This window comes from Engraulis encrasicolus, chromosome 19 (assembly GCF_034702125.1).
Source record: "Engraulis encrasicolus isolate BLACKSEA-1 chromosome 19, IST_EnEncr_1.0, whole genome shotgun sequence".
Classification (NCBI taxonomy): Eukaryota; Metazoa; Chordata; class Actinopteri; order Clupeiformes; family Engraulidae; genus Engraulis; species Engraulis encrasicolus.
Window position 1 is genome coordinate 35,218,207 of NC_085875.1, and position 17,019 is coordinate 35,235,225.

General features: G+C 43.6%; 2 protein-coding genes across 3 annotated transcripts in view; both read right to left on the minus strand.

The window, feature by feature from the left end:
- Positions 1-625: 625 nt before the first annotated feature.
- Positions 626-12,211, minus strand: LOC134435339 (uronyl 2-sulfotransferase). Of its 2 annotated transcripts, none has more exons than XM_063184235.1 (8): positions 11,829-12,211; positions 7,043-7,086; positions 5,928-6,083; positions 4,818-4,897; positions 4,458-4,611; positions 2,582-2,679; positions 1,713-1,870; positions 626-1,392 (listed from the first exon to the last, which is right to left on the minus strand). In XM_063184235.1, exons 1-8 carry the CDS (start codon positions 12,049-12,051, stop codon positions 1,151-1,153), a joined length of 1,155 nt encoding a protein of 384 aa, XP_063040305.1. In that variant the 5' UTR covers positions 12,052-12,211; the 3' UTR covers positions 626-1,150. The 2 variants fall into 2 exon arrangements, with proteins under 2 accessions (XP_063040305.1, XP_063040304.1); XM_063184234.1 differs by having other exon boundaries at positions 5,928-6,089.
- A 1,478-nt stretch (positions 12,212-13,689) lies between these two features.
- sash1b (SAM and SH3 domain containing 1b) overlaps positions 13,690-17,019 on the minus strand; it is a 52,434-nt gene continuing 49,104 nt past the window's right edge. The window contains exon 21 of the mRNA XM_063184238.1: positions 13,690-15,195. Within this exon, the coding sequence (XP_063040308.1) occupies positions 15,151-15,195 (45 nt within the window). The 3' untranslated portion in view covers positions 13,690-15,150. The remainder of the gene's footprint in view (positions 15,196-17,019) is intronic.

A 17,019-nucleotide genomic window follows, 5' to 3' on the forward strand; every position in this document is an offset into this window, starting at 1 on the left:
GAAACAAATTCATCCCAAACAGCAGAGTCAAAAGCAGGCAGTGTGCTGTACCACTGAAGCCCTACGTAGCAAACAACCCTGGTCTGCATTTCAATATGCGGCCTCCATCCTCCACTTGTGCTTGTGGGTTCGCCCCGCTTCTGTGGAGAAAACAATAAAGTTTCCCCGCTGTCTGCCTAGCCACAACTTTTGGGGGACTGCTTTTCATCCACCATCCCAATTACAAATGAGAAAATGACTTTAGAACTGTGCTTTTGCACGATATTTAATTAAATATTTGTTGTCTGTGACATCATGAGGTCACAAGGGAGTACGGAAGTCTGCATATTGGAATGCACCCCTGGTCTGCATTTGCTCTTGGATGTCTCAACGGGTCCTGCTCACTGTCAGATGTTTGTGGTGGGGTTGAAGCAGAACGTCTTCTGGCTAACCCTTCAGGTTGAAGCAGAGACTGTCTCTGCCTCTTTGTGCAGAACCCATATTACAAGGTTGGTTGGCAAAATGGTATTGGCCAAGCCTTCATCTCTTACTTAAGACCTTCAGAAATGTCATGGCCAGAAATGTCCAGCTAAAAGTGCACAGGCCTGCTGGCAGGCCCACCTAGCCAGGCTGTGCCCTCCTCTTTCAGCGTTGCAACTAGTCAGGTCAAGAGCAATGCAAGTACTTTCTGAGTTCCCGAAAATAAGGGAACTCCTCCCACTTTGTCGGTAAGCAAACAGCCATAAGCAAACCAAGGAAGGCGGGTCATCCATGCCGTTTGGGAAATGTTAATTGTTATGCTCTTGGTCAGACCAAGTCTGAAAGAGATTTGAATGTCGATGATAATCAGGCTAAGGCCCACCTGCACTAAGGGCGCATTCAGGCCGACTGAGAACTGTGCCTGTGCCCGTTCCCGCACCTAATTGCGAACCGGCTGGTGTGTTCACGCCGCAGATCTTAGCGTTCCCGAACCGTAAAATGCTTGTTTTTTTTCTCTGCGAACCATGACGACAATGTGGCTGTCACGTGCGGAAAAAGTTCAGAGTCCAGTATGAACACAGGCAGTTCGCATATAAGCACTTTGGTTCCGAACGCAACTGGTGCGGGCACTGGCACCGGCTCCGTTCTGATCGGCCTGAAAACCCTATAAGAGAGACTACGCCTGCTTGGCTCAGTTCTGCTCTTCCTCCTCTTGCTCTTCCTCCTGCTCTTTGGGGTCGGGGCTACGGTGTCGTCTTGAGGGGCGGGGACCAGAGCGCATGCCTATCTTCCTCTTGGTGAGGTGGAATAGGTCTCGGACGAAGTTGTAGAAGATGTACTCGTGCTCCATGCGCTGGTACAGCACCTGCAAAGCCTCCAGGCTTGGGGTGTGCTTGCGAACAGTTCCCGTCAGGTTACCCAGCTTCTTGTACTCTAGGAAGATGAACACAGAGGGAGAGGAGAGAAAGAGTTACAGTCACATTTAATAGCTACAATTTCATCTATTAGTCTAAACTCGAAGTTCAAAGAAAATCCAATGTAAATGAAGACATTCAAGTATTGCAGTGGTGTGTTACTACTAAAAAATGTATGCAACGTTCTGAACTATTTTTTGTCTGCAATAAATGCATGGAACATAATTAAAAACTCAATACAAATGCCTCTATACAAAGGCTCTCCATAATTCTTATAAGTCATCCTGTTTATCCTATGGTCTGAGTATGGTGGAAGTGAAGTGATGTAAGAAGACCCACCAGGACTATGGTAGATGTTGAGGACATCAGAGAAGAAGTGCGGCAGGAGGCGTTCCAGGAGCAGCAGCACGTCCTCCAGCTCTTCCAGAACGCCCACCAGCAGATAGTGTTCCAGAACGTTCTGCTTGGCCTTCTCCAGAGCCCATTGACTTGGTTCCCTAGCAACAGGAGGAAAGATCTTTTTTTTGCAAACCAGTCCGACAGTAACAGCCACTACCCATGTCTTGTATAAATATTTGAAAATATTTAGCAATGAAAATTCTGAAGTAAGGATTGGAGCTGCTGACAAAAACTTGTCGAGGCATGTGTCTGTGATTATCTCTTCCAAAAGCAACCAGGGATGAGCACATTTCACCATCACAGTCTGCAAAAATCTTCCACTTCACCTCGTACGCCCCAGCCACGAAAATAAACTCAATTGACCCGCTCACCTTGGCGATAAATCGGTGGCGGCAAACTTTAGTCTGTATTGACTCTTTAATTAACAGCCACTAAATATAAGGCGCCACTGAGGGGTTTTGGCCAGGATGGATGGCTGGATGCTGGCATGGAGGAGCAGAGGGCTTTGGCAGCGGCCCGGTCCCAGACTCCATGCCTGGCAGAGGCCCCTGGAGGTGCAGGGTCTCTCTGATGCATGGCTCTGGTTTGGGGCCTAGCCTGGTGTTGCTTGGCCTGGGCTGAGTGACAGGTGTGAGGGGAGCAGGGTCGCTGACAGCTTTGGCCAGGCCCAGGACAACATCAACTAAATGGGCCCCCGACCCAATACATATAATGTAATGAAGACCCAATTCTGTGCTCTGTACCTCCCGGGGCCCGGGACAACATGCCCCTTTGTCCCCCATGTCAGCTTCCCTGGAGGGGAGTCTCACCTGCATTGCGGATGCTGACCACAGAAGTATGGGATGATATAGAAGAGGCGAGGGTTGGAGCACTCTGGGTAGTTTTCCAGGATGCAAGTGTTTATATCCTGAGACGAGAAAATAAAGCAGAAGGATGATTTAGTTAGTTAGAAACTTTATTGTCCCCAGTGGGGATTTTCTTTGTCAGCAAGTAAGGTGAATATCAGCGAAGTTGCATTTGCCTATGCGATGATGAAACAAAGATTTAACACACATTTACATTACACATTACTCAGATATAACAAGACATGGAACAAGCAGGACAGCACAAAAAGCTATTCAACAATTTTCACTCAACTTTCACTTAGCTGGCATCAGTACATATTGACAAAAATGCACTTGTGTGCAATGATGATGATGATTTGAATTATTATACAGTTGCTGTTAGGAGTGCTAGGAGTGGTACGAATAGCAGGAGTGGTGCATATTATGTACAAATCACAAAATTCATGTAAAACTCAAATGTCTGTTTTCACAAACACATAAAGATTCTATGACTTCTGTTATACTGTACATACATATGCATGCATGAACACAGTTCATCCTTTGCCTTAACACTGATTCCCGATGACCTGCTGTGGTGAATGTGTAAGAATTTAGGGGAGAACAAATGTGACAACGAACCCCTGTCTGCTAGACTTCTTTTGTTACTAACGGTCTGTTTTGGTATTTGATGCATGTTTGTGATTTTAAATTCTTTTGCCTCTAAACATCTAGCCTGCCTATTTTGGACACCAGATGGAAATTAGCCTTTGGACTACAATCTGGCACATTTACATACAGTATGTATATGTATGTGTGTATGTTTATGTTCATTAATATGCAATGTCCTGAAAAAATAAAAGTTAAGTAAAGTAAGTAAAGTAGTCTATTTGCTGTTCCCGTTCTCCGCCGCTAATCACCACAGGGGGGCGCAGTAAGTGAGTTTGTGGGATGTATGGGGGCATTCAGCCCGGGAGCTGCCTGTGCCACACGACTATTTCCTGCCAAAAGCAAACAGCGGCCGGCTCCAGAAAAAGACTCCTGGGACATGAATGCTCTCTATATGCGAGACATCACAGGAATGGCTAGTCAGTGCCCTGCACTCGTCCCATTCCCCACTACCAATCGTTTGTGGTGTGGTGTTGACTGCTTTCACTCAGAGATTTCCAAAGCCATTTGAATAAAGCCAACAAGTAAACATAATAATAGGACAGCTTTTCTCACATGAGCAACAGGGAAAACATTAATGCTTGCATATTATGCTAAATTAGAATAAATACAGCAAATAACCAACAGGGTTTTGATTATTCCTCTACTGCTACTACCTCTACACCACGGCATACCATATTTCCATTCTCCAGTCCATGCTCTTGTAAAAGCCATCTACTACAAAATCTATAAATGTGCTGGGGGAAAGGTTACGAAGGTTACAGCCGCTGTAAGACGTGTAAAAGTGTGACAAACTGAAGCAGCCAGGAGGATGGAAAGAGCTGTGAGTAAATGTCTACATTGTGTACAGTTACTGTGCTGTGAAGTGCCAATCTGGATGTCAGAAAATGAAGAGCTCTTTTCCAAAACACTATAAAAGCCATTTAAAAGACAAAAAGTTTTTTTGTTGTTGTTGTTCTTACCTTTGAATCTAAGATGACATCAGGGCAATTGGAACTAGGCTTGTGTTCTGATGTTTCTTTACCAAACAAATTAAAGCAACAAAATTGAGGTTTAACTGTAAAGAAGTAGTGCTATAATACAATAAAAGCCCCGCTAGTTTGTAAATGTACTTTGAAAATGGATACTGTTTTTTGAAAATAATTTCTCAAGTAAAAATCCATGTACTTCATCTGCTTGTTCAGTTAAGACTCACCAGGTATCTCTCCTCATCCTTCATGCCAGGTGTCCGTACCAGGTGGTTCTCTTCCCCGCGCCAGTCCCCAAAGCGCCGGAAGAAGTAGTTGGAAAGGAACCGGTTGATGGGATCTCTGATGATGTTGATGTACACAGGTTCATCTATCCTGAACCTGCGAAACACAGTCATGAAGATGATTCAGTGTAAGGAAATAAAGCTAAAATGTTTGATGACAGATATGGATCATACAGAGTTTGCTCAAGGGTCACTTTCTAGCAGTGCTGTAGAGTATTTTAGAAAAACTGCATAGTTACAGGAAAACCACAAAAGCTGACAGGATGTACATGAAAAAATAGACTGTAAGATTCGTTACCTTACCTAGTGAAGTTGAGAAAGTGCACGTGCCGTGTATAGAGGAATGGTTGTGGAATCTCACTGATGTTTCTCACGAGAGTTCCCTTTGATAGAAGTAAAAAAATATATCATTGATGTATGTACATGTAATCACACCTCAAACTCTCCAAACTGTGAGACCAAGGTAGTATTTAATGGTCTGTCTCATCTACAGTCCATAGGGGTTTAAAGATGATTTATTCAACATGCATGAAAGTCCTTTCACTGAAAGTGCACAACCCTTCAGCTATCCAGGTGCAGGTGTAAGGCAGGAAAATGTGATCAATGTGAAAAGTTCATTAAACACAGCACACTGGAAACTGTTGTTTTTTTCTCTTTGTTTTTTGGAGCGAACAACACGTTTCGCCCAGTGCCTCTTCAGGTTCGCTTTCTCCTCAGGCCTCCGCTGACCCACAGGCTACACTGAGAGTGGAACCAAAGCCCTTGTTGGAACCTTGAGTGGAACCAAAGCAAATCTTGTTAAGCTGTTCAGTTTAGCTCTTGTGGTCCATTTTATTTTTAACAATGGAATGTATTTTTTTGTATATAGCCACTTTGAGAGATGATTATAGTGTAATGTACTTTTGCAGTCTATGATTTTTAACGACTTCTGTTTCAATTCCAATGTCACTATTGAAATAACTCACAGGCAACAACAAACTAAGTCGTGTCTTACATGATGTTTTTAATTCCAAATTAATAATTCAGAATTAAATAGTTCCGTCGAGTTTACTTTGATCTTTCATTTAATTCAGAATTGTGAAATGTTTACATGACGTTTTCGACGCGGAATTAAAGCTCCATTCAGAATTAAAGTGAGTTGATTCTGAATTAAATGTCTCATGTAGGGCACTCGCCTGCCATGCGGCTGACCCGGGTTCGATTCCCGGTCCGGGTCCTTTGCCGACCCCTCCCCATCTCTCTCCCACTCGCCGACCCCTCCCCATCTCTCTCCCACTCGTTTCCTGTCCTACTCTTAACTGTCCTGTCCTAATTAAGATGAACGCCCCCCCCCAAAATAAATAAATAAATAAATGTCGCATGTAAAAGTAGCCATTCAGGCATACATTATTTCCTGAGGACTGCGTTGTCTACCTGCTCATGCTTGGTGAGTCTGGTCTTGTTGTGGATGTCTGAGGAGACCAAGGTGAACTGCTGCCGATCGGCCAAGATGCGCAGCAGCAGGACGATGGTTCGACTGCCACACTTGCCTACACGGTTGTACACCACCTTGCTGGGGAACGGCAGGACCTGCAACTGTCAGCACACATTCACACTTATCAGTTTCCCACACAAACGATGGCATATCAATATCCATCTTCCAGTTGCTTCCTCTGGTTTCTGGCCTCACGCCTCAACATCATTAAAGACGCCTCAAGCCACAAATTGGTGCGAGGGCGAGGGCTCAGTAGGGAGGCATGATGCTATAGAAGTAGGTCTGCGTGTGGCGCTGGATTCCTCCATCTTTTGATTCTTTCTCTGTTTCCGCTTTGGGAGGAGAGACGAGAACTGTGGAAGCTTGGACGTGAGCAATTGTATTGACATGCACACATTCATACATTAATATTGTTGAAAGATGACAGAGTCATGGGAGATTGATAGGGTTATGTGGAGAAAATACCTCTGGCCAAATTCAAACCTGGGTGGACGTGGACATATGTTTATCAGTGCTACAACACCCACTCCAAGTTAACACCACTGATGTTTTGGCATAACAGACATCCATTATCAGTGTATGCAAGGGTAAATGTGAGACACTAATTTATTAAAGCTTTGGGTTCTCTGCTGACTGAGTGCATGAACAGGGCTGGACATCTGGCATAGCGGGCATTTCCCAGTGGGCCCTGCACCCTCTTGGGTCCCTATTTTCTGAGGGTGTAAGGCCCACTGATGAGTCAGTTCTGCGCCGCTAATTATGAGGGGCCCCTTTAAGCCAAAAGTGCCCGGGTCCTGTTTCTCCCCCAGTCCAGTCCTGTGCATGAATATTGCTTTGCTAATGAAGTCAGTTCATTATTCCAAAAAGATGAAACTGTGAGAGGAACAGCCTGCAGTGGCAAACAACATCATTCTATTAAACATAGCAGAAAGATTAGAAGCATTTCCCTCATACAACTTGCCAAAGGACGAACTTACAGCAATTACAAAATTATATGGCTCATGTGTAAAGAAAGACATTAACATTGTTATTAGGAATGATTTAGAAGGCTTACTTTTGGGGCTATGGGTCCATGATCGTCTGTAAACGTTGACTGTCCTGTGTGGGAGGAGGAGGTGACAGAATTATATCTCATGCCTGGAATTCACAACGGAGCAGCTTGATCTTAATGTGTTTTTAATGGACTCGCATCAGACAGCGCCAAAACAAAGCACAACAACATTTGTGTTGGCTCGCAAAGAGGCGCAAGCCCTACTTCTTCCCAGTGTCACAGCATTAGCATATTCCCGTGCTCATATCTCCACAGGAGAGATTTGTTCTGGACAGAGGCACAGAAACGGCTGGTATCTTTACAACAGAGGCACGATTTAATCTCAATAGACGAGAAACGAATTCTAGATACAGAGCCAAAGATGACAGTAGGGGAAGGGGGGGAGGGGGTGTTGATCTCACAATCACATATGCCCAAAACGCATGCCCATAATGGCAGGGGCGCTGCCAGAAATGTTGGGCCCCCTTCAGGGCCAGTGATGTCAGTGCTTAATCTGCAACACTTTTCTCCCCATAGCAGCACCCATGCATGATGGCATGGTACCATAATGCACAGTATCAAAGAAAAGGGGGGTGCACCATGCATCAATTGTTTTCTTTATTTTTGTGCACAGACGTGTTTCGGCATGTGCCTTCCTCAGTGTGCACACTAGGTTGCACACTGAGGACGGCACAGACCAAAACGCGTCTGTGCACAAAAATAAAGAAAACAATTGATGCAATGTGCCCCCCCCCCTTTTCTTTGATTCTAAGTATTTATTGTGGCAGGCACCCTTAAAAGTTTTCAAGGAACCTGAGTGAAGCCTGCTACCTATCATACTTGACCATAATGCACAGTCCCATCTCCACTCCAGATCATGTGTGATTAAGCAAACATACATTACTGCCTCCTTCATGTCATTACCCTTTCCAATAATCCTTATATCTCTATCTCTTGCACTACTGGAAAGGTCTATCTACAGGCACTGGCTATGGCTCTGAAATGAAAGATTTTCAGAGGCTTTTAAACAAAACAGTGAATGGCTTTGTTTTGTTTTTTTGGCAAAGCTCGATATCGGCATTTTTGTTTTCACAATCTAAAAATGATCCAAAAACAAAGAATTATTAAAGTCAGACAAAGAAAGGACTGAAATCAGTTGTGTAGTTTCTCCCTCCTTTGGATATTGACATGTACAAAGTATATTGACAAATTGAAAACATCAATTCAGAAGATCCTAATTAATTTTTAATAGGGATGCAAATTATCGATTAATTCATTAATCATTAGTTGATAGCCTTATCGATCGACTTACGATTAATTGATAAGCGGTGTTTTCCCCGGAAATAGAAAATAGAACAAAACTACTAAATCTAAGCATTTCAATAAAAAATTGAGATAACATACCACATTAAAATTAATTCTTCTAATTCAATTCTTTAATCCAAATGTGATTTAAATAGTCCCACTATTCACACCCCTCTTCACACACACTCTTCACATGCCCATTTCACCTGGGTCTCTTGTCAGTTGAATTATCGATTAATTGCGATTAATGTTTTTTAATCGATTAACGCATTGATCGATTAAAGTCGATTAATCGTTTGCATCCCTAATTTTTAATGTACAATCAAAGACTTTACATTAAATTAAGGATTATGGGACTGATATTTGAAAGTCTCTGCACCAGGGTCTTGAGGTTCATACTGTATATCTACTGAAAATATGTCATATGATACAAAATAAAACAGAAAAAAAATAACGCATTTCACCCATTCACACATGGGATGTTGCCTAATCTGAACTTGTGGCCTGTGAGTAGGGGGTTACTACATTTTTCTGGAATGTATCGTGGACTTAAAGGCTCCCATAGAGACTCTCAGTCAGACAGACTGGAGGTACAGGAGGGGGGCCTCTCCCTAAAGTCCTGCCCTTCGTCAAACACCCCACCTGGGGAAGCTGTATGGCAGACCTTGGCCTAGTTGACCTATAGTGCCAATGGAGAGCGGTCTTCCAAAATGCTATGAAAGTCAAATGCAATTTTCTTTTCTATATTTGATTTTAAGGTTGCTTTGAAGCAGACTGCACAGGGGAGGCCCCGGCCATGGCTGAAACAGTTAGGGCACTGACTGTTATGACGGGGGGACCCATGATCAATTCTGGCCCGAGGTCACTTCCCGATCCTCCCCAATCGCTCTCTCCCACTCACACCGATCTATCAAACATAAACGCATAAAAGCCCCTAAACAATATTTTCTAAAAAAAAAAAAAAAAAAAAAGATAATGCATTGGGGCTGGGGCAGCCTTGGCCTAATGGTTAGGCACCTTACCCTACATTGCTGCAGGGACGATAACCAACACCCAGTGTCTAAATAATGTGAATATTTTTGAAAATGGATATACTGTAGCGCAAAGCATTTTGTAAAAGAGCTCTCCAATTGCTCCTCAGTATCGGACAGGGCAGGGCAGTGTATTTAGACAGAGGACAGAGAGCAGACTGTGTTTCTTTTTGCAAAGGGGCACAGAGTCTTCTTAATACAGACTTGTTGATTTTCACAAGCAAGTTATTTGGGTGGCACATCTGAGAGAAATGAATCTTCACGATTTGTAGTCGGGAGGTTGATCAGGGGTGTGTGTGCGGCGCGGTCGTGTGTGTGTGAGAGAGAGAGAGAGAGAGAGAGAGAGAGAGAGAGAGAGAGAGAGAGAGAGAGAGAGAGAGAGAGAGAGAGAGAGAGAGAGAGAGCGCGTGTGTGTGCAAAAATGTTTTAAGGGGTACTGTGGGTTCTTGGTTACTCCTGGCCGTGAGTGGCTGCATTATATAATCTCATTCAGTTTTTGCGAGGGGGTCCCTCCAGTCCAGCCAGGCTGGATTTTTCCATGGGTCAGTGGAGACTTTCCGAAGGCGCTGCTCTCTCCCTCTCTCTCTAAATGAAATCGTTACTGGGATCGGAGGCCCAAGACAGAGAGCTCACTTTTATCTGGAGACTGCTAGAGACCAACAGGAAATGAGCACTGATCTGGTTTACACGCCACATGCTCCGTGGTGGCTGACTGCTGTGTGGTGTGGAGTGGTGTGGTGTGGGGGGAATTACAGTATGCGGAAGAATGGAATCTGACATGGAGTCAGTGCAAAACTGTGGTGCTGGTTTTCATTGGTGTTCGGCAGACTAATGGAATGAGATGGCAGGTGCTCCACTGTCTGTCTGTCTCTCTCTCTCTCTCTCTCTCTGAAAGAATGGAGTTCATGCCGGGTGACTGTAACTCACTAGATACTTGAGCTCCCTTCTGAGTATAATAAACAACCACACCTCACATTCACATTCCAGAAACCTGATTATGTGTATTACAGTTACTAAAGCACATTTTTAATCATCTTTTGGAATAAGCTATGTACAACACAAGAATCAAACTGCAACTGACATGTAAGCGACACAACACAAGTTGACAAGAAGCACATGCTCCAAGATTCTGGAAATAATACAGCCAATGACAGCTCTACAGAATTGCAGACATAATTACAAAATAATGTCTTAAATGTAGTAGTAAGTACCAGCAGTGAAGTGTGTAGGCCTACAGGAAATGGTCACAGATCGACTGTCCAACTCAAGGGGTCACACCTTTGGAACACCCCAGACCCAGATTATTGAGGCCGGGTGTGTTTGAATGGCTTCCCTCTGTGTTAATTGAAAAACAATGTTGGTATTCTGATGTAGAGCTTATATTGAACATTGAAGCCAATCATTGATCTGGGAAAACTCTCATACCTTTATCCTACCGTGGACAGTTGTTATGACTGTGGCACCATGCTCTTACAGTAAGTCTTCTGTGACATAGATGTGGGCTAAAATTGTTGAAGCGTTTTCATTTTAATTAAAAAATAGTGGATCTTGAAACTCAAATAATTGTGCACGAATACCGTCACACACTGCTGTCCAATCACTTTTACACAGCTGATGTGATTGAATGTTGTTGTTAAACCATATTTTCCCTATTTGAGAGCACAAATCGGTCTATAGGACTACTTCAACCACACGGTATCTGGCTTCATCAGGACTATCTACAGTTTGTTTAACTCTCATCTTTCATTTCAGTTGCCAAGTAATCTAAGGCCTAAATCCCAAGCATCCATCATTGTCAGCATCACACAACGCAGCTCTCACAAGACTTGCATCCAAGGCTTCTAGTTCAGCATGCAGAGAGAGAGGGCGAGGGACAGAGAGAGACTGTGTGTGTGTGTGTGTGTGTGTGTGTGTGTGTGTGTGTGTGTGTGTGTGTGTGTGTGTGTGTGTGTGTGTGTGTGTGTGTGTGTCCAGACAAATACTAATGGGCCTAGTGTAGAGGGTGAAACCTGATTATACATCACTCAGACTTTATCACTCTTAGACATATAGGCTGAATATCACAATCAAATAGGCTTTCCCTATTGGGATTAAAATACGCAGGAAGGTTACGTCTTCTGACTCGGTAGATATATAAAGCAGGACTGAGAAATCTAACGGAAACCAGTACAGAAAGTTAAAACCTCTGGTGAACCTCACCAGACTGAACCGGTAGCCTTCAGTCAAACCTATTCAGTTCTCTTCTCAACCCACCTGAGGTCAGAGCTAAAAATATTAAATATTCTATGCATACAGCCTACGTGTACACTCCCCTACACAAACGACCCTTTATTCAATAACAGGATTTCGTCACTTGGAAGGGGGCACCGCAACCTATAGCATGCGCAACGGAGCGCAAAAAGGTTCCATAACGGGCGTGCGGTGTAATTAGCCCTATAACAAAAAATAATATAAAAATGTTAAAAGTCTCTTACCAAAATAATAGCGAATACCTTGGAGGAGATTTGGAGGGCCGCCGTTCAGTTGCCAACAAATGGAACCCAAACAAAACATAAACAGAGCTGTCAGGCAAAACCCAAAGTCGCGTCGCGAAATTCGGAACAAAATCACCGCCAGCCAGTTGCCCCTCTTGTTCTTCGCTCGTATGTGGTTAGCTTGGTGTTTATGAATTGGATTATTTCCTATATTCTTCATCATATCACTCGCAGTCGCAATTAATGATGGTCCCCATTCGAAAGCGTTCTAAGATGTTTCGTTGACATCAACACACCTACTGCTGCCCGTCGAAACTGAATGACATCTGCCTTGATGCTCAACCACGGCGAGCAGCGGTTCTTGGTTTGAAAAACTGTCGAGTTCCTTCATCATTCACTATTGTACAGCGATGTGGCGGTGTCGAGTTTCAAGTCCCCGTGGATAAACTAACTGGATGACTCAAAGCGCGTAACTTTTTGACTCGCCCGTAGCGTGGAGAAAGGGAGACACCTCCTGGCGAAGCACAGACGCACGTGGCGTTCTCACCTGTACCTTTTGTGGTCAACAATCCTTTTGACCTCTGAAGCCTACGGAGTTTGGGTCAAACAATTTAGTCAAACAATGTCCATGTGTGCCTGCGCTTAACCACAAAATCTGGTGAAATTGTGGGTAAAATGACATCAGTTAAGTATAGGCCTACTGTAGGCTTCATCAGACCATGTTTATTATTTCCATTTTACATGTGTGAATATTGCGCAGAATAGAGATTATGTACCATTTAAAATATATATATATACTGTACGACTCTAAAAAAAATTCTGAGGTCTAATGCAACATGAAAACTATTGAGTGGATAGCAAGGTAACCCAGTTGTCCTAGGCTTGGGCAGAAGGGGGGGGCAGAATTGGGTCCTCATTACATTATATCTGTTGGGCTGAGGGGCCCTTTCAGATTATTTTGTCCTGGGCCCGGCCAGGGTGCCTGAATGCATACACCCAAGAAAAACAAAAGTACCAGGGTCTGCCACGGTAGCATACAGCTGTAGGCCAAGCAGAGGGCAGAAGCAGGCCAGAGTCAGAGACTCCAAAGGAACAAAGCTCTGCAACACAACTCTGACATCTCTGGACTACTGTATTTGGCCTGGACTGGTAGTCTGGCATACAGGGAATTTCCCGTTGCGCTGACAAGCCTCAGAGCAGGTGACCTAATGCTATAGAGGGGCGCAGTAAGGCACCGGGAGATAATTATTTTTTGCAGTTATTTATTTCAAAAAGCTTGTAAATTAACAACAGTATATGCATGTGCTTTATTTTGTGCACATTCTGTAGATTACTCCGTATGCTAAACTTGCACTAAATTCAAAGGTAGCAAGGTTATTTTTTTTTGTTGGGTAAAGTCATACCGGGGCACAGCAAATCAATGGCTCATGCCCCTGTAAAATAGGTCTAGTGACGCCCCGGCCTCAGAGGCCTATGCTCTTGAGGTTTTTTTTATACGTTCTTTAAGACTGGCCAGCAGTTGAGAGGATGTCACAAAAAATTCTGGGATTTTTTTTGTCTTATTCCTAACCTGGCTCCTGCCAGACCCTTGTGTTTGTTCCGCTCAGCTTGGTGAGCTTACACAAGGGTCTGGAGGATCTTCAGATTCACCCTGCTCCTGAAGCGCCATGCATCCGAACCAATCAGGATCTGCGGATTTTCAGAGAGGTGGGGTAGTAAAAGTTTACACAAAGTGGAGGAGAGAAAAATATGTGAAATAAATAATCTCATTCCAGACCTGCCAGTAGAGATGAGGATATGGCCAAGAGGGCGACGGAGAAGGACACCATTCATTAAACAGCAGTAACAACAATACAGGGAGGACAATACAATGGGCTTTTATTGACCTTGATGATTAGGGCAGAAAGAGCATTTAACTGGTCATAAAAACAAAGATGCTTAAGTATAAACAACTGTAAATCAAAATAATGCAGTCGGTATGCCCGCTGGTATAGATTGATTCAAAATACATAAGCAAATAAATAAGACACCTGTGTAACAACTGAATCCTTTGCTTAAATTCTCTATTTGTGAGAGCGTAAAGTGTATTGTAGCACTTCAAACCTGTCTCTACACATTTTGTATATAGATGTCGTTAATTAATATTTAAGCTCTAGAGATGGCTACAAATGGCATCATGTACATTAATTGTACATTCATATCAAATAAAATCTGTGTTTTCTTATACGTTTTTTTAAAATCACAAATACACTTGACAGTCTAGGAAAAAGGGCTACAGAGAATATCTGGTCAGCACATTCTAAAACAAATGCAATGATCACCAACACCTCTTCCTATAGGGCAGTCATGGGTAAGCGGTTAGAGCGTCAGACTTGTATCCCAAAGGTTGCCAGTTCGACTCCCAACCCGCCAGGTTGGAGGGGGGAGTAATCAACCAGTGCTCTCCCCCATCCTCCTCCATGACTGAGATACCCTGAGCATGGTACCGTCCCGCCACACTGCTCCCCAGGGGCACCATTGAGGCCTGCCCCCCTGCACGGGTGAGGCATAAATGCACTTTCGTTGTGTGCAGTGTTCACTTGTGCTGTGGAGTGCTGTGTCACAATGACAGTGGAAGTTGGAGTTTCCCAATGGGCTTTCACTATACGCTGCAATTACAGTGGCTAAATATGAAGCATTTACACATGCTGAACATGTATGAAGAATATATTTTTTTCCATGATTGAGATATCTTAAACAGTCTATTTCATTGCTACTAAGGTTGAATTGAATAACAGGAAACAATAATGAATAAGGTTCCTCAATAACAAGGCTGTCAAAGCCAACAGCATTTGTCCATTTGCAAGCACTTCTGAGAGAGAAAAAAAAACATACTTCACTGGAAACAAAAACACATTTCTTTGCTTTCTCCAGTTGTCACAATTATAGCGGAATACCACTCCATGTTACAAAAACTGGAGCTCAGTCTGATACGTAAGCGCACTGTAAAGCACTTATCCATCTTCAACTGTGCTGTACACGCTGTTAACACCATGGAATGACGATCGGGAAGATCAGAAGAAAATAAGGATATGCTTACATGTCCATGCCCCTGGATTTTTTTAAGCATGCTCAAATCACTGTATACATTGTTGAGCAGCACATTAATGTCAATCTCTAGTTTTATTGGTTCTCTGGCAGTGATGTGGGTGCTGGTTGTTGTTGGAATGCAGGTACTTGTGGCACCAGGGCCTACATGCCTATTTTGATGAAGCAGGCCCCAGAGGAGGCAGTCTGTGCACCGTGCTCAAGGGACGAAAGCAAGAGTTTGGTGCCTGATGCCCTACTTTGTGGCGGGGCACATCCCTGGAAGGCTTCTGGATGGGATCTGGAAGAGGAGAGATGCGGGGTAGACATAATTATTACATGAAATTACACATTTCATTATAGAGTATAGTGTTTCTCAACGGGGGCATTACAGCGGTCCAGGGGGCGTTGGGGAGCCCCAGGGCAGTGCTTGACACTAACTTTTTCGCTTACCAGCCATTTTGGCTAGTGGTTTTCCTGACTCACTAGCCATTGGGCCTTTTCACTAGCCATAATTTTCTTAGCCATCATAGCAGCTTTAATTAATTATATAATAGGCTGTAGGCCCTAATAATGTAATGTAGGCTAATATAATATATTATAGGCCTAATATAATAGGGCTATAATATAATATAATATAATATAATATAATTTAATATAATATAATATAATATAATATAGGCCTAATATAATATAATATGCTATAGGGCAATTAGAATTGTTAGGCCTATTAACTGGTCCATGCATGCATGCTATGCAAAGAACAGATTTACTGATCTGAGGAATGGCATAGCCTATAGTATATTTAGGCTACCATGCAGAAACACCAAGCACAGTGTTGTGGAAGGGCACAAATGTAAGCTACACGAGAGCAACATATTTTCGTCTTTAATCTGGAGGGACTTCTTCATATCATATAGGCCTATCTGTGGAGGTCGCCGTCCAAATTCATGCGCAAAGTAGATAGCCTAAAGTCATTGCCAAGTTGGCCGGTCCTCGGACATGGATGTGGAATATAACACCTCTTCTGGGATATTTGCTTATAAAAGTATCCACTAGAAAGCACACACAGATGCGGTAACTACAGAAGGAGCTACGACTTCCTTTCATTCCGTTTAATAGTGAGTTGTAAAATACAAACGGGCGAGACGGGCACCTGCGAAGGGACATGCAATGGGATGCTTTTGTGCAGTCTGGAAGGCTACTACTGCGCGTTTTTTTAAGAACGGTTTGACAGTCGGGAACAACAGCACAAGAAACATGGAGGAATATTAAGGTATGAAGACACAGGCAAATCAGAAAATAATTTAAACCAAACATTATTAATGCCGCATGTGTCCTTGTCTTATCACTGCGCTAATGAGACTTTCACAAGAGTAAGACAGACTGACATGTTTTCCTCTCGCTTTGGTCATTTTAATGACCACTACTACTAAGTATTGTAGTAATGACAGATCGCAAAACAGGTCAGTTGAGATGAACTTCGCTACTTTATTTTCACGTGAAGGTTTCCAGTGACATTTCGAAGCGCACGCTGATGTCCCGGTAGCTCGCTGTCACTCCTCTTCGCAAGACTAGCTCTAGGCCTATCAGATTCCTGGCTTGCGTGAGACACAGGTGACACGTGACACAGGTGCTTCATGGGTATTGTAGGATCGCGAAATCGCATCGTATTGCTTTTGTAGCAGAGACGGTCCGAAGAAAAAAAACTACAAAATGCGGTGCCTCATCATTCAGAATAGTAACGGACCCGCCAGAATGGCTAGTGAACCTTCGGTATCTACTAGCCAACGCCGACTTTCACCCGCATTTGGCTACCTGGCGTGTGTTAGTGTTAAGCCCTGCCCAGGGGGGTGGTGTTGAGAAGGATACAGCTGCATGGGAGCGGTGCTACGTTCCCATTGGGGGGCACTATTCTATTCTATATATTTTTCAATACTAAGGGGGGCCGTTGGTAGGGTTATGATGAGGTCAAGGGGGCGTTGGGAGGCTTATGAGGAGGTCAACGGGGCGTTTGTTCAAAAAAGTTAGAGAACCAGTGCTTTAGAACAGGGATTCTTAACCTTTTTGACGTTGAGGCCCATTTTTTGGTCTCCACTCGTGTACTGCTAAGTGCATTGCCGCC

Coding starts and splice junctions, on each gene's coding strand:
- LOC134435339 (XM_063184234.1), bottom strand. CDS start 12,051: ATGATGAAGAATATAGGAAATAATCCAATTCATAAACACCAAGCTAAC. Junction 4,898..5,927: donor GACTCACCAAGCATGAGCAG/GTAGACAACGCA, acceptor CTTCTATCAAAG/GGAACTCTCGTGAGAAACAT. Junction 4,612..4,817: donor CACTTTCTCAACTTCACTAG/GTAAGGTAACGA, acceptor TGTGTTTCGCAG/GTTCAGGATAGATGAACCTG.